This window comes from Psammomys obesus, unplaced genomic scaffold (assembly GCF_907164565.1).
Source record: "Psammomys obesus unplaced genomic scaffold, mPsaObe1.curated_primary_1811, whole genome shotgun sequence".
Lineage (NCBI taxonomy): Eukaryota > Metazoa > Chordata > Mammalia > Rodentia > Muridae > Psammomys > Psammomys obesus.
The window spans coordinates 10,125,093-10,147,088 of NW_026592510.1; the positions used below are offsets into that span (position 1 = coordinate 10,125,093).

The 21,996-nt window shown below is 43.9% G+C and overlaps 1 protein-coding gene across 2 annotated transcripts in view; it reads left to right on the forward strand.

Moving 5' to 3' along the window:
• Pum3 (pumilio RNA binding family member 3) overlaps window positions 1-13,611 on the forward strand; it is a 35,312-nt gene extending 21,701 nt beyond the window's left edge. For both annotated transcript variants that reach the window (XM_055614084.1, XM_055614083.1), the window contains exons 14-18: window positions 3,887-4,029; window positions 4,681-4,903; window positions 7,314-7,401; window positions 9,696-9,786; window positions 13,350-13,611. In XM_055614084.1, the coding sequence (XP_055470059.1) occupies window positions 3,887-4,029; window positions 4,681-4,903; window positions 7,314-7,401; window positions 9,696-9,786; window positions 13,350-13,482 (678 nt within the window). In that variant the 3' untranslated portion in view covers window positions 13,483-13,611. The remainder of the gene's footprint in view (window positions 1-3,886; window positions 4,030-4,680; window positions 4,904-7,313; window positions 7,402-9,695; window positions 9,787-13,349) is intronic.
• Window positions 13,612-21,996: the final 8,385 nt, after the last annotated feature.

Genomic DNA, 21,996 nt, shown 5'->3' on the forward strand with positions numbered 1-21,996 from the left:
GGGTAGAAAGTGGGCCCAGGCAAGATTTCACCTATGGTCCATAATTTTCTCACCTTTGTGTATTTCATTTGCTGTTTTCAGTGCCAAATAGGAAGTGGTCGACTAGTGAATACACTGAAGCTTACTTGTTAGCTTCATGGTGGTTAGTGTTTCTTACAATCTTAAAAACTATTTTTGGACCTCGGATATGTAGTGTATGCGGTAGAGGGCTTGTCTAGTATCTGTGAAGCCATGGGCTGCATGCCCAGCACCACATACACCAGGCATGGTGGTATAGGCTTTTAGTAATTCCAGCATCTAAGTAAGAGGGTGAAGACAGGAGAATAGGAAGGTCAAGGTTATCCCTGGCCACAGAGCAGCTTTGAGGCCAGTCTTCGAATACACGAAACTCTGTCTCAAAAACCAAAACCAAACTATTTTGGGAAGAGTTTGTATGTAGTTTGTTGGTAGAGCACTTGGGCAGCACAGAAGAGGCTTGGCTTCAGTCCCTAGCATTGGAAACCAAAAGCAAGCAAACAAAATAAAACAGAGAAGCCCCAAAAATCATGCTTTCATTTTTATTGGGTTTTGCTATTCCATAAAATTCTTAATCACATGTGTGTGTTCTAGTTTCATTTCTATAGCTGCAAAAATAAAAAACAAAAAACAAAAAACAAAAAAACCCAATAAATAAATAATTAATTAAAAAATAACATAAAACCCAAGTTAAAAAAAAATGCAACCTTGGAGAAGAAATATTTGGCTTACAATTTACAGGTTCAGCCCTTTATTGTAGAGAACTCAGGGGAAGAACTCTAACCATCACATCTGCCGTCACTGACAGAATAAAAGTGTAGATTCTTGCTTGTAGTAAGCTAGTTTTTTTCCTTATACCAGTCAGTACACTCTACCTAGGGAATGATGTTTCCCAAAAATGGACTGGTCTTCCTATATCAATTAACAGGCAAGACAGTTTGCTCACAGGTCATCCTGATCTTGCTAATTCCTCAGTAAGACTATTCCCAGATGATTCTGGGTTGTGTCAGATTTGACAGTCAAAACTAAGCAATGGAGTCCTGTGACAGTATTTCCCACCTTGGCACTAGGAAACCCCAATGTTGCTGGGATTTCTTTTGAGAGTAATTGACTTTACCAAAATGTCAGGTTGAATTATAGGCTGTTAAACACTCTTAGTGTCCTAAGCCCCATTGCTAGGTGGTGCTCTCTGATCTCTCAGCGATATCTACCTCTCCTTTGAGATTTTCCTTAGGTTATTTTCATTCATATTTACCAGTTAACTGTGATCTGATGGTACTTGAAACTTAGAATGCCCATGGACCGGCTGCTTACAGGAGTGAGATGAGCTAGGTATTCAATAGAGAGGGAGGGGAGCTGAGCCTGGAGAGAGTGAATGCCCTGAGTGCAGCCAAAAGGTAGACTTTGGAATAAAGTCATATTTTTTAAGTACTCAGGCTTCCTAGTCATGTAGCCTTCCCTCAGTTCTTCTGTTGGTGTCTATTATTTGTCTACTCATTTTTAGCTTTCCATTAGTTCTCTTGCCTATTCTGCTAGGTTTTAGCTCCCTGTGTCTAAAGTAGTTGACAGGTGTTTTTTTTTTTTTTTTTTTTTTTTTTCTTTCCCTAATGTAACCTATCATAGCAGTGTGTTTACTACAGGCTCATGTCTCAAGTTCTGTTGCTTGTTCTGTCTCTGTCCTCAGGGAAAATGTGTGTACATTCTAGCTCCATTGCCTCTGTGGACCTTTGTTTTGAACCACTAGCCCTCTTAATGCCAAGTTCATTGGCCCTGCTTGGTCAGGGCCAATGAACTGAATGTGTCTATTACAGACGTTACACATACTGGCTGTGCCAGGACAGTGGTTCTTAATGTATGGGGCCTGTCAGTGCAGTCTATCAGTGATTTGGTGCCTCCTACCTTTCCCCATTATGCCATGAAAAGCCATCAGTTTAGATATGCTGAGGACATACTGTAGGTCCCTATGTTTGGGTCCTTAAATATCTTATTATCAAAAGCAAGATAGTAATGCTTCTCTGGGGCTTGTTTATCTTGAAATTATATAAAAAGAACTCTATACTCTAATAAATTCTGTATATTTTTTCTTTTCTCTCTGTTTTCCCTTTTATTACTGAAATTTTAAGTTCACATTATTTCCCAGTGTCTTTGAAATTATAGACACATTTTTGAAGTGGCTAGACCTATTTCTGAAAGCCTTTGTGTTTTGTGTGGAAATCATGCTGTGACCTTTGCTTCTTTCGAGGTAATTAATTCGGAGAGCAGGATGGGCATTGTAGTTCTGGAACCTGGACATAGTGTTGAGAGGACGGTCATTCAGCCTGGTAGATGCACAGCACTCGGTAGTGTCTGGTTCTGTTTCAGCATGCAGCCAGCGCTAGCTACCGTCAAGGTATCAGAGGTGCAGAGACGAGTGCAGAAGTTGAGGGAAGCCTGGGATTTGCTTAACAACAAACATGCAATTCTGATTTCTACTGTATTGTGATCCTGTGGTTGATACCTGACCTTTTGGTTTAATCCCTTGTATTAAAAACACTAATTTAGTAGTAAATAGGGTTTTTTTTTGGTTTGTGTGTGTGTTTTTGAAAGCAGACTGGGCCAGTCTGGCTTAGTGCTTAAGAGCACTGCCTGCTTTTCCAGAAGACCCAGGTTCAATATGCAGAACCCATGTTGCAGTTCATAATGTGGTAACTGTAATGCCAGGGCATCGATGCCCTCTTTTGTCTTCTGTGTGCACTGCATACATGTTCTCCATACACATACGTGTAGACAAAATCCCTATATACAATTTTTTTGTTTGTTTCAGTTCCTAAAAAAGTACCTAACAGACCTGAATATTTGTCGTCTTAAGCGAACTTCTTCTCTTCAGAGGAGGGTGTGCACTTTCTTTAGCTCTGACAGACACGGAGTCAGGATCAGGACTAGTCAGGTGCCTGCTTCTGATCCTGGCAATTTAGCAAGTGAATGAGTTCTCTCTGTTGCTCCAGGTAACTTAGGCTTAGTTGTGTGTGGATTTGAACATTTCAAAAGGTTGTCACAGGAAGCAAAAATATAACAAAGTAAAGGATGAATTTCCATTTCATTTTTTCTGTTAGCAGTTGGGGGCATTGTGGCTCACTGGTCACCCTGGCATTGAGCTCAAGACCTTTTAGGCTGCCTAGACGAACTTGTCTCTAAAAATAAAATAAGTTAAATAAAGGAATTCAGTGACTGTCTGTAGTAGATTTACCTAGGTGTTAGCTGGGGTGGGGCAGTGTCACCTGTCACTTCACTTCTAGCCACCGGGTATGCTGATGCCAACCTCACATAGTGTGGAGTGCACCCTCTTGGAGTCTGTCTGGGTTTATTTTCCTGTCTCCCCATGCTTGTCTTTTTCACTGTAGTAAATAGCCTCCGTTTGCTATGAATAAGCAGCCAGCTCAGCCTTCATCTACTCTGTGATTAAGAGAGCAGCGTCCTCCCTCGTGTTCCAGCAGGGAAGTTCTGAGGCATGTGCTTCAGCAAGGTGCATGCTGCATTAAGTGCTCTTGCAAATTGACTGTCTGCTCAGATCACAGCAGGTGCTGTCCTTAGTACTAGCGGCCCAAGAAACAGTCCTCATGATGAATGGAGGTAGCTCTTCTAACTTTTTAAAATGCCTTGGGTTTGATCAGTTAATACGAACAGGTTGTTCAATAATGATGGCTACAGTAGTGAATCAACTATGTTCTCAGTGCGTTCTTTGCATTTTAATAAGACACATCAGAATTAACCTCACATTCGCTATTGAACTCAGTGAAATAAACAGCCAGCGGTGTGTTCTTCAGTCCCATCAAGTCCCGACTGAACTTTGAGAGTGTAAATAACAATGCAGATTTCTGTTTTAATTATCTAGGAAATCATCAGTTCCTTACCCAGCATAGTAAATGACAAATACGGAAGGAAAGTCCTGCTGTACCTGCTAAGTCCCAGAGACCCTGCCCACACGGTCCCAGAGATCATTGAGCTTCTGCACAAGGGTGATGGCAACGCACACAGGTAAAGGCCAGCTCATGACTTGGCGCCTTGCTGTGCCGCCCATGCTTGATTCTTTGTGAGGAGCCCAGACCCCAAGAAACCCCCAGACATTTCTGTCTCTCCCTCTGTTTCTCTAAAACTTTTTGGTGGGTCCCTTGTTAAGCCTGTAGTTTTACAGTCTCAAGATTCTACCTTGAAAGGAAATGGCAGTATCAGGCACAAAGACACCCCTGCACTCCTTCCTGACATACCGTAGGCATTCAAGTGTGTAGTTTGATTTTTGTTTTGCTTTTCTTTCAAAACGCCTGGTGTCATATATTTTAATGTCCTGAGAACATTATCTATAAAGTGTTCTAAGCACGCCCAGTCTTGCATGATGATTTGTCATTATTTGGTTTAAGATGGCTGAATTTGGAAGGGTTACTTGCTTATGTCTGTAGTGTAGAAAATGGCTTCGTTTATTGAAGTCTTGTTCTATGCCAGATAGTGTTCACAGCCTGGGAATGGAAGATGAAGCCCAGCTTGCAGCCTTCACTCATTCACTGTCCGCCTGTTCAGCAGAAGGACAGACAATTACTTTAGATGGTGCCTTGGGCTGTGATGAGCTCCTAGAGGTTTGTAATAACAAGATCGACCATTCATCTTACCTCCTCATTTGATGTATTCCAACAGCAAGAAGGACACCGCCATCCGACGGCGTGAGCTCTTGGAATCCATCTCTCCGGCCTTGCTGGGCTACCTGCAAGGCCATGCTCAAGAGCTGGTACTGGATAAATCTGCATGTGTGCTGGTGTCTGGCATCCTGGGAACTGTTCCTGGAGACATTCAGCCTGCCATGGATGCCATCGCAGGTTTGGCAGCAGCAGAACTGTATCCTGGTGGCAAGGATGGAGAGGTGATGTACTGTTGATTATAGTACTGGCAGGAGAGAGGGCTGGTAAAATCCCGAGTCATGGAGACTATAGAGTGTTAACAGTAATTCCAGTAGCGCATGTAAAAACAGTCAGTTCAGAGTGCCATAGTGGTATTCCTCATCTTTCTCAGGAATGCAGTGGTCCTGTAGTGCCAAAAGACACGTGCTGTGACTCATGGCTCTCTGCGATTGGCCCTTCACTGCCTTTCCAGAGTAGTCCAGGCTTGCTGTGGCAGCTGCTTCCTCCGCTGTGAAGTGCTGTCCTTCTGTACATTGCCCTGTGCTCCAGGAATGCAAACCCTAACTCATCCCAGGGCCCACACCTCTCCAAGAAGTCTTTCCTAATTTTGCCTCATTAAAAAAGACCTGCTCAGCCAGGTGCATACCTACAAACCTGGGTTTTAGACTTGAGAGATAGAAGTAGGAGGAATAGGAGTTTGAGGCCAGCCTCCGCTTTCTATGGAGTTCAGGGCCTGCCTGAGTTAGACAAGGCCGTCTCAAACAAACAGTATCCTTGGCGTTCTGATCACTCTTGTTTGCATTTTCCTGGGCCTGGTTTGAGTCTACATTGCATCTTAAGTTCACTGACTGCATGTATCTGGTAAGTGCTAAACAGAAGATAGCATTGTCCTCAGCAGCACCCCAAAAGCTGGCCTTTCTTAGAAGACACACTGTTTAATTAAGTAAAATAATTATTTAACTTAATACTGAAACAAAAACTATGAAGGACAACTGTTGGTTCTGTGAAGTTATAATACCCAGCTTGTCCCCAGGTAATCTTCCTGGAAATGGAAAGAGCTGAGCTGAGTCCTGAAGGGTTAGCAGCTCAAACAAAAACCATAGATAAGAATGTGGGTTGTGGGGAGACTGGACTGCAGCCCTGAGGAAAGGGGATGGAGCCCAAGACTCCTGGTTGGAAGTCAGTGGGCCAACAAGAAGGAGGCCAGGGCTGCTCACACAGGGCCTTTGTCCTGTGCTGGCTTGTAAGCTCACGGAGCACTGAACTAGCAGCTGGTTACAGGGAACCACCATTTTCTTTTTTTTTTTGAAGCTTTGACCTCTGTTGTCACTTAGTCTCACAAAAGCCTTTATGTGCTAAATACAGTAGCCTTTCATTATGATCCCTGGCATTGCTCAAGGATATAAAATAAGCTGTTCAAGTTCTAAGCCTTTCATTCATTAATCGAAAAAGCAATAAATCTGTCAGGAATGCTTAAAAAGATATTCAAAAGATGAAATGACAGGGTCCCTGCCCTTAGAGTTTGGAAGCCAGTGGAGAGACATGTGCATGTCACTTTTATGTATACCTTTATGTTAGCTGGATGCTAACACCTGCATTTTATTTAAGACCCAGGGACCTGTGTAGTTCTGACAGCAATACGTAGGCTGCAAAAAAACGCAGCAGCACTAAATCACCACAATGCAAAGGTTGTGCTGCCCTGGGGCACGGTCTGCCTCCCCTGCTGAGCTCTTCCATTCTACCACCTTTCCACATGTTGGTTCTGTGTTGGTTCTAGGCATAGCCAGCTTCCATAGCCTCAGCATTTCCTCACATCAGCGTCTCAGGCAGGAAGGGAAGCCAGTGAGGCCTTTTCCTATTGGCTGGAAGATGGTCTCTGGCCAGGCTTTCCTGCCAAGTCTTTAGCTAGAATTAGTCTGAGTCACATCTGCTTCCAGACCAATCTCTGGCACAGTGACCAGAAGGCCAGGACTGCTTAAAGCCTTTGAGGATGTAGGCCCTGAGAACACAGTGGGGCTTTTACAGGAAACAGGTTGGGGCTACCTGTTAAGTAAACAGTCCAGCGTCTTTCTCACAGCACGATGATTCTTTCCATCTCTAATACGGGTTGCGATCTGAAGCTCAGGCCTGGCTTCCTGGAGCAGATCAGATGAATGTGTGACAAAATACTGCTCTCTGTGGACATAGTTCTCATTGTTTCTCATACTCAATGAGGGGTGACTGCTGTTACTGTGGGAACAGTTGGTAAGGCCAGCAAGTAAGCTGCAGAATGTTTTCTTGGCCTGCTCATTAGGTCATTGTAGTGAGTCATTTAAACACCATGTGGTGTTCTCCCCAGAGGTTTTTTTTTTTTTTAAATCTCAGAACAATGTGTTACCATGGGAAGAGTTCACAGATTCACCTGGTTTTTAAATGAACATTGTGTAGTGCTGTGCAAACAGAAACTCATCAGTCCCTGCGCTGCCTTGCTGGGGCTGTGATCTCCTACGTAGCTGTGCTTGTTGCTCCCTGGGAATGTGATGGGCATTCTGGGTAAAGATTTCTTAAAACTGCAAAACTTTAACTGCATATGTCTATACATGGGATGGAGACAGGCTCGTAGACCAGATGCAGATGGTAGCTTGTGAAGTAACGTTTTGAGGTCTCTTGTAGCTTCACGTTGCCGAGCATCCTGCAGGACATCTAGTTCTCAAGTGGTTAATCGAGCAAGATAAAAAGATGAAAGAAAATGGAAGAGAAGGTAGGCTGTGCAGCTTGTTTTTGTCTATCTTAACGTGAATTGCTATGCTTTATACTGGACACTTAGGATCAGGTGGGATTTGCCAACTGTAGAAATGCCTGTAAGTAATGATTAAATTTCAAGGGCTGGGCTGTAGCTGAGTGCTAGGCTGCTTGCCCACCGTGCACATAGTTCTAGGTGTTACAGTGGCCGGAAAGGTGAGGTCACAGATTTGTGTGTGTGGCCAGGCAGGCTGTTACTGCAGGACGGCACTGCCACCTCTCACTCTAAATTGTATTTTATAGTTTTTGTTTTCTTTTGGTTTTTTTGAGACAGGGTTTCTCTGTGTTAGCCTTGGCTATCCTATATATGCTTTGTAGACCAGGCTGACCTTGAACTCACAGAGATCTGCCTGCCTCTGCCTCCCTGCCACCACACCCACTTTGAAGTTTTAAAATAAGGACTTTTTTTTTTTTTCTGCAAGTTTTAAATAAGATGCTTTTAATATTGAAGAAAATATGTAGTGAAGCAACCAGTTCATTATTGAAAAAGTTAATGCAGAGTTTAGGTGAGTTAGACAAGTTGTTAATTTCCAAGAAATTTTTTAATGATTTTTTTTCATAATAAAAATGCTGAAAGCTCAAAAACATGGCTGTTGGGCTAGGAGTGGTTGTTGCTCTGCAGCATAGATGAGTGTGTCTGTCTGTCCGGGTTATGTGTTGCTGTGTGACAAGCTACCTCAGAGCTTAGTGGCTTGCTTAGCCGTCCTTTGGGGTTTAGTGGTGCTTGACTCTGTTTACCTCCCAAGGCTCCATGCTGAGGAGTGCTGAGGTGGAGTGTGCCCACCATTGTTAGAGTAGTTGTTACAAGGCTGTCAGAGTCAGTCAGCTGACAACCAGCAGCCTCGCTTCCTCTTACTGCACTGCTTGGGCTTGCACTCAGTATGGTGGTTGATTCTTCTTTATTTTTGTTTGTGGCACGTGTGTGTGTGTGTGTGTGTGTGTGTGTGTGTGTGTGTGTGTGTGCGCGTGCGCGCGCACGCGTGCATAGGCATGCTGTGGTACATGTGTGGAGGTCAGAGGACAGCTTTAGATGTCAGCCCTCTTCTACCTTGTGTGAGAGAGGCCTTGTCTTTTGATGTCTGTTGCCCCGAGTGCCAGGCGAGCTGGCCCTGTGCTTCGAGGGATTCTCCTGTTTCCGCATCTCCTCTCACCTAGGAACACTGGAAGTATAGGCGTGAGTGTGTAATGACCACCTCCATAGGTTGGAGGAGTTGGAGCTCAGGGATGCAGTAAGCACTCTACTCACTGACTCATTTCCTCAGCCCCAGTGCTTGGTTCTGAGATTGAGTATCCCAAGGCAACAAAGCACTTGTATGTGTAGTCCTCAGAGGTCATCTCATGTCACTTCTGCCATGTCCTGTTGGTCCAGGCAGTGAGATCACCCAGATTCAACAGAAGCCTTAGATTCCACCCTACTGGGGCACTGACAACATCTAGAAATGTGCATAGTACAGAACAGCTTGTCTTAATCACCTTCAGGAGACCAGCAGCCTCGCTGGCTGCTTGCCATTCACTAGGAACGGCTGGGTGGACTTCACAGGTATCTTTGATTTAATTATATGCACCCTGTACCTACTTGAGACTTTTGCAGTCGACGTAGGTCGTCCTTTCTTTCATCTGCACCTAATCCCAGTCACTAGAATGTCCCCACTGGCTGAGAATGAGACACATGCAGAGGGCACAGTGAATGTGCCGACACTGTGGAGTAGCTAAAGATAAGCAGTGTTTGGGTGGAGGAAGTTGGCTAGCCTGAAAGTCATGGCAGTCCTCTTACCTTGGCCTTCAGAATTGAGACAACAGGCATTAATTATTTTCCATCTATGGCTCTGAGAACGCTGTAAAGAGAAATTGCCATGAGTAACCCAAACTGCTCATTCTTTAGCCACTAGCCATTAATTTTTTTCTGCAAGGGGAACTGATTTGTGCTACATGTGAAGTGATACTGTCAAACATTGACTTGCTGAGTAGGTCAAGGTTAAATCATTAAATATTACAAAGGAAGGCAGATGTGACCAGTGAGCTTTTTAAAAGTAATTTCTTTTTCTTGGGTAATTATTGCTAAAAATAGTTTGGAATTTGCATCAGAGTTAAGGAAATTGGCTGAATTAACATAGTACTAGGTCTGTACTAGAATTTTAGTGTATAGAGGAGAGAGTTGTGTCAGTAACTTTTCTGTTGTTACAGGCTTAAGGGGCCAGGGGTGAGGGATGGGGTGTGTATGTGATGTTCACTAAGTACCAGTCTACTTTACAGGTTCATTTGCAAAAACCCTTGTAGAGCATGTTGGCATGAAGAACCTCAAGTCCTGGGCCAGCATCAATCGAGGTGCCATCATTCTCTCCAGGTTGGTGGGTGTACCGTGCAACACACACTTCTTCACCTTTGTCTCTTTTTGTAGCATTTATTCCCAGTAACGTGGGATTGCTCCATCACTCATGGTCTAGACAAACATTAAAAGTACATGTCGGGGCTAGTGAGACAAAGGCATTTGCCACCCAGCTTGACTTCCAGAACCCACGTGATCACAATGAGAGATTTAACTCTTGCAAGTTCTCCTCTGACCCACGCTTGCATGCTGCATAAGGAGCTTTGTGCACTCACACACAAATGAAATGATGGGACTTAAATTTTTCTTTAAAAGCAAATGTAGCTCTCTAGTCCTCAGATTTAACTGTCACCTTTTCAGTGTCAAAGGTCACAGAATTTTGACATTTACAATGTACATAGTTTTATTACATTTGTGTGTGTGTGTATATATACATATATATACACACATTTTTATTTTTAGTTTTTTTAATGAGTAAGTTGTATGCCTCTGGAAAGTGTCACAGAGCTGTTTAAGGCAAGCCTAATTTTATAGTTCATTTCCTCTCATTTGTCTTTGGTGATTCATTAATAAAATGTTCATTTTATAACATCTGTATGCTGTTTGAATCAGATACTGGTTCTCTTCTGCTATGTTGCTGTCCTTGTTTGCTAGCCAAACAACTCTGAGGAGGAAAGGGTTTATTTTATCTTCCAGCTCCTGGGTCACACCCCGTTGCTGAGAAAAGTCAGGGCAAAAGCTCGGGGCACGGAGCAGGGACTGTGCATGGATGCTGTTGACTAGTTTGCTCCGGGTTTACCTTCAGCTACCTTTTAGGCCAAGCCCACCTGCCAGGGATGGTACTTGCCACCGTGTTTCTGGACCCTCACATAAGTTAACAATAAAGTGATCCATGGGCAATCTGATGGAGGCATTTCCTTTTCCCAGTGACCAGTCAGCACATTTACCAACAATGAGAAAATGGGTACTCCAGTTTGAAGCTTCCACCTTACTTGTGGAACTTGCTGTGCAACTTAACTGTGTTGTTTGCAGTCATTAGGCTCAATATTCCAATATACAATTTGATATACTGTAGATGCTTGAGAATTCATTTTAAGTCAGTCATCTTTTTTTGTATGTAGACTAGGCTGTCTGTTTCTTAGTAAATTGAGTTAATATTCCAGATGATGTTCAGGAGTCAGAACCCATTAGCTACGACTGGAACTTTTATGTCTTGCATTTCTCTACCAGGCCTTTAGAATGTTAATGCCTACTGACACATGCTTTCATTCTGCTTAACTAGCTGGAAATTTCACTGATGCCATGAAATTAATGTGTAAAGTTTGCTCATCAGTCAGTGCTCCCTTGGATAGATCGCAGACATAAGAACGACCCAGCGCGCTTCTTGTGGACCTCTGCCTGTAACTGTGTGGAGACACATAGTATTTGAGGTGCTAAACAGAAGTTGAACTGTTACGTGGCTTCAAATGCAGTGATCTTGTTTGGTGACTACTTGAATGGCATGTGTTTGCCAGAATTCCCTGCCAGTTTACATTTTTAATTAGTATGTGTGGTTTCTTTGGGGAATATTTAATGCTGTGTTTGTTTTTTGTTCTTCGAAGTCACTATTCTATTACTGAAAGAGCGTTTTGAGTGGAAAGAGAAAGCGTGTGTGCTGGTTGAGACATCGCTTGTGAAGTACAGTTCTCTCGCACCTTGGAGCACAGGCCACCGGCAGTGTGGCCTGGAGAGTCATTGAGCTTTTCTGGCTTTTCTGAGTTATAAAACAAAAAGTTAATAACCCGAAAGTTTTTATGAAAGCAAGGCATGTAGAATGCCTTTTACGATGTCTGTGTGTAGCACATACTTAATAGCTGTTAACATGCACTATACTGTGTGGTATGTGGCTGTTTAGCAGGGTGTTAACAGGTCACTGAGCCACCAGTTCATTTCAGGGTGCTCTACTAGCACCTGTTGGCACCTCCTATGAGCTGTTGGATGTTGCCTGGCGCTCCTCTTAGCACACCTTCCTCTTTACTGATGGAAGTTACTGGGACCAGGGGCCTTTAAAAATGCTAAGTGATCTTCTAGAATGTATTTCAGAGGTTGCCATTTACCTGTAATCCTAAAGAACTTGATTTTGGCCTAGTGGCCTACAGCCCTGTTTAACAGTTCACATTTATTATGTGTTTACTAAGCATCAACCTGTAGCTTAAAACCAACCCTTGGGGAACTGGGGCTCTAGCTCAGTGCCTGAATATGGGCTTCGTGGGAGTGTGGCTCAACTAGGCAGTAGAGTGCAGCCCTAAATGCATATGGTCAGTGGTGGAATCTGTACCGCATGTGTGAGAACCCGGATTCAGTTCTCTAACCAAAAGCAAACAACCTGGAGTGGGAGGAGGATCCTGTTCTTAATCCCATTCTCCAGACCAGAAAACTGCATCTGAGACAGTCACAATGCTCTGAGTTACTGGCAGCAGGCAGGTTTCTAGCCAAATCAGGGCCAAAACTTTAGGTAAGGGTCCTCCACTTCAGCACCACAGCATGTTGTAGGTTCAGAGTTCAGTGACAAGATCACCAAGACTCAGCTCTCCTCTCACACTTTGCCCACCACACCTGTTCACTGGGGTGCCTTCACCTATGTAGAAAATATTCCTTGGCCATCTTTATCCATACAATGCCGCAGTGTCCATAAATGAGTGAAATACAGGGTCTCTGCTTTTGGCATTGTCACCCCGATAAGACAGTACCTTTTTGTCTTAGTCACTGTTTTATTGCTGTGAAGAGACACCCATGACCAAGGCAACTAATAAAAGGAAAGGGAGGGGTCTAGCTTACATTTTCAGAAGTAAGCCCATGATGGTCATGGCGGGGAACAATGTAGCACGCAGGAAGACATGGTGCTGGGGCAGTAGCAGAGAGCTGACATCTCATCTACAAACAGGAGACAGAGGTTGAGCATGGGCTTTTGAAATCTTAAGGCTGCAGCCCCGATCCTCCCTAAACGGATGGGAACCAAACATTCAGGTACACGAGCAGCTGTGGGGCATTCATGTTTGGTTCATGAGCAGCTGGGGGCATTCTCTTTCAAACGACCACACCTGCCAAACAATTGTAGGGCAGGATGCAAGTCAGCTATAAGCTAACCAATGTCAATGGTGGAGTGTGGCTCCACCCACAAGATTATAAAGCATTTCCATGGTTTCAGAATGTAGACTGTGGGCTCTCATTCATTTGGGGAAATTTTATTTTGTAAACAATATTTATTTGTTTATTTAGTGGTTTAGTGGGTGTGGACATCGGCATGCACACACTTGACACAGCACACATGAGTAACAGGGAACAAGATATGCTAGTCAGCTCTCCCCTTCTCCCACATGGTGTCGGGGGGTGGAGCTCAGGTCAGCAGGCTTGGAAGGCAGTCACCTTTACCTGCTGGGCCATCTTGGTGGCTCTCATCTGGTGAGTGTTTAAAAATCTATATAATGAATTGTACAAAGTACAGGGGGTGGCTCAGTAGTGAATGAGTTACACAGAAGGTGTGAGTTGTGTTGCAGATTCAGGGTTTTTATGAAGTTTCTCAATCCTTTTCCTCTCTCCAGCCTTCTGCAGAGTTGTGACCAGGAAGTTGTAAACAAAGTCAAAGCTGGATTGAAAAGCCTGATTCCTACCTTGAAAAAGACCAAGAGCACCAGCAAAGGAGTCGAAACTCTGCTTGAAAAGCTGACTGCATAGGCGTACCAGACAAGCAGGCTGGAACCCATTGTCCTAGGGAGAAGGGCAGGATCCACCATGCCTGTAACTGGACACTTTATGCTTGTATTCTTTGTTAAAGGACCTATTTATATAAAATTTTCTAAAAGAGACCCTTTGTTTAATGTCAACTGTCTGACCTGTCAGGTTGAGCGCTGCACAGATCTCAGTGTGGCAGCAATGTGGAAGGGTAAGCAGTCAGACTGAAATGATGGGCCCACGGCTGTGTGCAATATGGTTAAATGGCTTGATTCAGGAAAGGAGACAGCAGCAGTCTGAGAAGGCTTCCTGGAGGCGGTGGACTTTAGGGGAGTGTTATGACAGAAAGTACATGAAAAAGTCATACGGAGAAAGTGGCAGGAACAGTAAAGTGCCCTAAACTCCAGGAAGCCATGGAGGCAGCCTGTGGCCATGTTGGCCTGTGGTGGGGACAGTGGCTTCTCCAGCCGCTATGCAGACTGAGTTCAATCAGGTTTGCTTTGAAAGCTGCTCTGGTAAGTCCAGCACACAAATGGAGGACAGTGTCCTAGAGGAATTAGGAGATAATGGTTCCGCCCAAGTCAAAGTTGCTGGAAAGGTCTTATCTCTGCATTTGGGCCTTGGAGGTAAATACCTTCTGATAGGGCATTCTCCCTTGAGACCGTCCCTAAAATAATCATAGCCTATAGACTGAGTAAAGGGGGGGACGTGTGGAAATATGTTAGAGTGTAGAGGTTTGAGTGCAGGTAGGATGCTTGGATTTTAGAAGTTGGTTGGCTCTCAGCAAAGCTGGAGGTTTGCGGACCACATGGGCTCTTATAGCAGAGCCCTGAAAACGTGTGTGCAATGTAATGAGGCACCTTGTCTATGAGGCCTTATGCAGTTGGTTGTGCCTTACCTGTCCTGACTTCACAGTTCCGGATCTCCTGAGGTGGCTTCTGGGACTCTCCCGCCGCCCTCCCCTGCTGGGGTATATTAAGCTTTCTCCAGTGGCTTGGCAACTGTCACTGTTGGGTGGATTCTTAGGGAAGGTGGGCATGGAGTGAGGAGGAAAATGGGGAATTTGATTTTGCTTCTGTGTGATTACTCTCTCACGATTTGGGTTTGAGTTCTCCATAGAAAGGACCATTCAGAGAGATGAGAGTTGGGGGCCTATGTTTTTCATTCTTTAAGAGTGAAAAGATAAATACAATTTGAAAAGCATTCTTATGCAGCTTGTAGCAAAAGCAGCATCTCCTCTAAACCCCTAACTTGAATTCTCCATAATGATGTGAGTTCTGAGCTCTGGCAGATTTTTAAACACGCTTTTTATTGTGTATTTGAATATATACATTTAGATACTTGTGACTTCATGCCGCAGGAAATATATGCTGAGAACCTCACCATTCTCCTGTTTCCTCGCCCCACGTCAGCTGTATCTGTGCTAAAGCAGTTCCGCATAAGTTGTTGAATCATGACATACTGCCATTTTGTACCCACTCCCATTTTATTTTTTCTATAATTAGTCACTGTCATTTTTATTTTACTTGGGTTTTTACATTTCTATTTCTAGATTTCCTCCCCGCAGAACTTCTCACCAGAATGAAATACTTCTCCTAGGTTGCAGTTCCGCCTCCCCTACAGCTGTTTCCCTCTTTTGTTTGGTGTGGTTCCTTGAGGTTATTCTAGTGTCCACTCGAGGTACTCCATCTCCCACCTGATGTGTCCCATGTGGGTCACATGTGTGCAGTTACTCATCCAGCCACATGCATACTTCCTTCGAGTCTTCTGCAGGAGAGCAGTAGTGGGGTAAGGACAGAGTCCAGCTAGGGAATCTTGGAAGAAAGGTGGATTTGCTGGGGAGGGCTTCTGAGAACTCAGATCTACAATCCAGTTGCCTGGCAGCTGGGGCCATGAGGACAGGGTGTTTGGAGATTGCCACTTTACCACTATTAGAAACATAGCAGAACTCATGGTAATGAACTGCAGTCTAAGTCAAATGGAGCTGTGTTAACCTTGAGCTCCTGATGACATGGGAAAGTAGACTTCCATTTTCGTTTATATCCATTTTGGTTGTAAATTGGATCTATAGAAACTTGCAGCCCAATGAGCTGGCTCTGCTCTGAATCCTATTACCCTTGCACACTGCCCAACACTTGAGGTCCCATCTCCTGGAGAGAATTAATGTTTTGTTTGTCCTGAGAATTGCACACCCACAATTCCTGCTCCATTGTCTCCCGTGAAAAGTCCATTTCTCTTAACACTCTTACCTGAGGGAGTTACAGTCTCTGATAGACTTCCTGTGACAAAATTCATGGAAAGTGAAATAGAGTGCTGGCAAGTCTGAAGCTCTACTCTGACTTTTAGACAGTTTAGCTGGATATAGAATTCATAAATATAGTTTGAATTTAATTTTATAACAGAATTTAGAGCCATTAATGTGTAAAGTTGCAACATGAGCCCAGTGCCATCTTGAAATTTCATAGGTAGCTTTCAGGTTGATGAGAGAGATATGCTTTTTTAAATTCTTGTGTCTTCATTCCAGGATCACATGCATAGGTATATGACTGCATCTCTTGCATTTAAATGAGGAAAGCCAACTCCTTCATTCTCAGAGCTATATCACATCTGGTTTTTCATCTCCTTCCCCTTCTTTCTTGGTATTTCTTTTAGGAACTTTGTTTATTTGTATTTTAATTGTGGGTCTAACCTTTAACCTCTCACCCCCATCTGTGAATGCTGGTTTGAACTGTCTTCCTTTTCTTGTTTTAGTTCTTTGGCTTTCCTGGTGAGTTACTTCCTCCTCTTTCTGCCCCTCCCAAACCTCTCCAGTGAAGTGTTTTTCTTATCTCTACACTATGATATCTGTCTCCTGGAATGCTGTATTTATGGAGGGTGCTTTACTTTGCTTTGCCACGTTTCTGATTCCTTTTTCATCTGGTCTTTATTGGACACTTTTTTTTTCTCCATACATACTGCAGACCTGTGAGACCATGAGAAGAAGGCAGCTTGTCCTCTTTGCTATTGACTGCATTGTGGGCAGCGGGGTGGCATTCTGCTATTTCAGTGCGGTCCTCCAGATGTCACTGGGCCTTTTGTCTGGAACCCTGCTGTGCCTCCTGGTGATCTAAGCCATCCACCTGCAGCCAGCACCATCCAGGTTTTCAAGGACCAATTTAGGTCTCAGTAGTTGTTCTCCCTCTGGCACTGCCCAGGATTGAGCATTAGGAACAAAACTTAGTTTACAAAATGTAGAGTCCTGTTTACCTTGTTCCTGTGAGTTCATACCATTACGCTGAGTTCTGCATTGTACATGGAAGGAACGGAGATGATATAGCAGTTTGTAAACAGCAGTTTTCAAATGGCTTTAAGTATGAAAACCATAGACCTGGCTTCCTAAAAGACTTGCTTTCTTCCATGGGTAAGCTTAAAGCTTTTGAGAGTTTCCATAATCAGAAAACTGAGTTGATCATAGTTCACATGTGTACCGACTTATAGGAGTCAGACATTGACCATGAGGAAGGGGATGCCCATTTCTTCAAGTCTGATGTAGTAGGTGTTTACATAATGGGGCTCAGAGGACATGGCTGTTTTTTATTTTTTATGTTTTTTATTTTTTCAAGCATAGTGTGTCACTATGTAGCTTTGGCTGTTTTGAATTTCACTATGTAGACCATCTGGCCTAAGACTTAAAAGATCTGTGTGCCTCTGCCTACTGAGTACTGGGATTAAAGATGTGTGCCACTACACTCAGCTGAGGACATGGCTTCTTGCATGACCAAACCCAAAAGACTGGCTCTTTAAGATAGGAGTCAGCATTTCTTTTTATATTTTTAGTGAAATTTTATAAAGATCGCATCTTAGTTAGAACAGGTTAATCTCTTTTGATAGTAAATCTTGGGCCAGCAAGATGGCTCAGTGTGCATCTGAAACCAAACCCAAAAACCCAAGTTTCCTAGGACCAACTTGGCCCTAGGAAAACCAACTCCCACAGATTGCTTTGTGATCTCCATGCATGCACTGTAACATGACTATGTCATGCGTGCACACTAAATGAGTAAATTTGTTTAAGTTAAATCTTACAGAGGTGTGTGTATATGTGCAGAATAATGGTGAATAGAACACAAGGAAGGCTGGTTTTTCTGAGCATGCCTGTGATCTGAGCACTTGGGAGGCTTTGGCAGGAGGATCATGGATTTGAAGCCAGCCTAGACTAAAATAAAAAGAGTAAAAGAGAACACAGGGTCTTAGAACATCAGTTTATATGGAGTCAATTACAGTAAACTAAACAGTAAACTCCACCACTTCGGGCTGGTAAAGTAGCTTCATGGTAGAGAATTAGCATGCAGGAGGCCCGGAGTTCCATTACCAACCACCCGAGAAAGCAAAAGCAAAACACAGCTACGTAAACATGATGCTACTTAGCCAGGGGACCAAAGTGCCCCCAAACCCCTTATCCTATCTTGTAGAGAATGAAAGAATCTTTCGTGAGTGTATTGTTGACATGGGTGTGGTCATGTCAGTGATGCCAGTGTCTCAGCCCTGTGGGAGTTGCAGAGCCCTCCCAGAGAGGGCTCCTAGGGTGATTAGCTAAACCTTCCTCCTAGTTAGTTAAACTGTAATAACCCCATCTCCCTGTTCAGCTGTCTATAATAAACATGCTGAGCTCCCCGGGTGCTGCGGCTTCTCCATCAGAGAGCACAGCCCACCTGATCCCAGCTTTTCTGTTTGTCTTCCCTCACCATCTAGGTCACGCTTGCAGGAGCTGAGCACTGTGTCTGGATGAATTCTCCGGATTTCCACGTGTGTGGTCGCACCCAGAGTGCTGTTTCTCTTGTCTTCATTTTATGGGTAGTGCAAAGTGGCTGTGCTGTGCTCTAGCCAGCAGACACACTGTACTCTAAACAGTGTCTTGGAAGGCACTGCTGACGCCTCTGCTCCCAGAGCTGTCAAAGAATGATGCTTTGGGGTCTTTCATAAACAGGAAAATGTCTCAGTCGTTTACAAAACCTTACCTAACAAGTAAGCGTGTTTGTTAAGCCTGTAGATGGGTAGAGCTGCAAAGATGTGGGAATACGAAATGTGGCCCATGTTCTGTTCTTAATTACCTCTTGGGAAGATGTGATTATCTCTTGTTGCCTCGTGTGTTCAGTAGTTGGGTGGGAGGTGATAGCGGTCTGGTAAGGTCATGAAAATCGTCAGACTTCGTGCTCTTAATGACTACAATTACACATAATGAATAATTTAGATATTTTAGATCACTTCCAGCTGCTTGAAAACAGACTCTTCTTTTAAGTAGAACCTGTCTTGTGCTTGAAGCTCATATTTCTAGCCCTGTTCGCGCATCTACTGGTGAATACACATAACATGGCGTTGCTCCATCAACAGCCGGCAGAGATGGGAGTCTTAAAGACTAGCATCACTGAAGGAGCATGCGCTTTGGGAATCATTTACCAAATAGGAGTTCTGCTTTTCTTACCAGATCAACCGTTCTGCCATTTGCATTTCAGTGTATAAGCCAATTCTATACATGGATCTGCTGGAAATAACAGCCTTTTGGGCGTGTGTGTTTGTCCATCTGACACCTTGCCATCGGATGACCTGCCCCAACCTAGGAGTCATGAGCTCTGGTCCCCGAAATCTTTGGGGAATAGACATTGGTTGGTGGACAAAGTACTCCACTTAATTAGTAGCGTCCAGTCAGAATCCAGAACATTTGACATCTGTGGCTGCTCTGAGCAAAATGTTGAAAAGATGCTCCCTGCTCAGAATCCCAGGCTCCTTGGACCCTGGACTGCAGCTGCTTGCATAGGTATTACTGTACTCCATCACTTCCATTCTGCATAATTTAAGATTTCGCCATAGTAAGTCAGTTCCATCGTAACAGTGACATATGAACATGATGGATATTTGATAGGTGTCTGCTTCTTGGTGATATGTAACAGAGTCGTGGGCTCAAGGGTGTAAAAGCACAGTATTCCACCATTCCCTGTTCTCTCTGCAGTAGTCTGGTTTGCTTTTCTGTAATAACCTCTCAGTCGAAATCTTTATTGCTGGACCTTCCTAGCGGTTAGCAGGGTGAGACAGCATGGCCTCTGAAACGTGTTTGCACACAGATCACACCGCTTTGAAGATGAAAACCAGGTGAAATGAGGGGCAATAAAAGATGTGGTCTGGGAGCACCAGCCTAGAACAACTTGAAGCTGAGCTCTGCACTTTGGTTGACCCTGGGAAGTTTGTGCACCTTCAGCTTCAGTTTCTTACTGATGAGCTGAAGGTAATGCACACCGCCCCATCTTTGTGAAGATTAAATGAGTTTGTGTATGTGAAGCACTTAAAAACAGACCTAGCCCAACCGGGTCGTTCACAGGCCAGGCTTCCTACATAAAGGTAGGATCACTGGCAGTTTGGAAATGAATTCAAAAAGCCCTGTGACAACTTTGAAACTTGTGATTTGCAAGTGGAATAAACTCTCTAGCCTTTGGAAGCAGAACACCTCTGCCTTCCCTTGCCTGCATGCAGGAGTCGCTGGAGTTAGGCAATCATTGCTTCAGCTATTGTCTAAGGTAAGAACAGATCTTCAATCCCCTCCAGTCGCTTCTGCCTGTGGGTTAGGAAGTCAAGGAGTTGGGGATCTGAGCCCAAATAGAATTCTTTTGAAATGCAAATGACCTTGATAGAAATAGCACCTTGAGCTGTTGCCTGTCACAACACCTGGTGAAGTCTATCAACTCCATTATGTTGATGGCACAGAGCTAGATGTGTTAGAAAGGGAAGCTGTTTCCATGGAAAAGAGAAAGGGGGTAACATGAGGTCATTTTCTGGGCTCAGGAGGTGTAGGTACAGCAGAGAAGTGAGGCCTTGCAGTTGCCTTGTAGTCTTGGCCTCCAGAGATCAAGTTTGAGTCAGTGCCAAGAGACAGGACAGGAAGAACCCCAGGTGGTGGTTTTGTAGCAGAAATAACCTTGGATTCCTTTGAGATGTGGCTACCATAGGGGCCTGCTACCTGGCCAGCAGGTGATCTTGATCATGTTTCTTCATGCCGGCACTGTGGTGCATGCCTGTAATCGCAGCGCTCTCAGCGGGGCAGAGGCAGGAGGATCTCTGAGTTCGAGGCCAGCCTCATCTACAAAGTGAGCCAAGGCTACACAGAGAGACCCTGTCTCAAGAAACTGATAAGTGAATGAATGAATGAGATCAGTTGGCTGGTAGAATTTACCCATGTGATCTCGTTCTAGGACCTTCATTGTGTGTGTGTGAGCGCGTGTGTGTGATTTCAATCCGCTGTATTTTAGCTTACTATACTATCACACTTATTTTGTATTAAGTTGTATGTAACTCTGCGATTCAGTGTATGCTTGTATAAGGATGGAAGATTTTTTTTTTTTCTTCAAATTACAATGCTGTGTTTTGTAGATTGTGTGTTTGGTACTGTAGGTGTAACTATGCAACATTTTGGTTCAACAAAACCTAGACAATATTTGGCCCTGGTAAAGGGTAATAGCCAGACAATAGCTAATCCCCAAGTAAAAAAAGCAAACTTCCCACTGCAGTTCAGGTATTGATGAGCTAAGAAAGCTATTTTCTTGCATTCAGGTCACATTCAAATTTGTTTTGAAGAAAATATTTAAGAGTGACATTTTCAGTTACTGAGTGCCCTAGTTACTGTTCTGTTGCCTTGATGAAACACCACGACAAGGCAGCCTATTGAACAGTTTTACTGTGTAGTTGGGGCCTTCGTTACAGTTTCAGAAGGTTAGTCCATGATCATCATGACAGGAAGCATGGCAACAGGCAGGCAGGCAGGGAGCTGAAGCAGTGGCTGAGAGCTCACATGTGATCCACACACACTCAGCAGAAAGAGCTAGCCTGGGCCTGACAGGGGCTTTTGAAATTTCCAAGCCCACCTCATCCAGCAAGGCCATGCCTCCTAATCCTTCCTCAATAGTCCATCAGCTGGGAACCACACATTCAAATCCATGAGCCTGTGGGGGCCACTCTTATTCAAACCACCACACTGAGGAACATTGAAGCTTCCTGCTGGCTTGAAATTTGTTCCTTGAAGTTTTACAATTGAGAAAAGCAGGAGACTTTCTCCTTTATTAGAAGACCTAAGTCAGGGAGCTTTGCCCATACACAACTTACAGTAGAATTGTTTGACTCAAGAAAAGCAGGGAACATTGGTTTCAGGACCCAAGTGGGCAACAAGCAAACTATGAAAATGAAGAGCAACTTAAAATATCTCTCTGGAGAAGCTACTTAAGCCCAAGACCAGAAACAGATTTAAAAAAAAAAAAAAAAAAAAAAAGACACTAAGTCCCAGCAAGTGGGGAGGAATAAGTTTGCAGCTCATATTTAAGTCAGTCAGCAATAAAAATGAAAGCTAGTAAGAAAAGCAAGTGTCTGCGTGCCTCCTTTCTCCCTTCCCCCTCTCTACGCATATTATAGTCTATCTCTATTCTCATGTAGTCAGCTCTCTGTCAATGTAGATTCAGCCAACCAAGGATCAAAAATAGTTTTCTGGCTGTATCATGTATC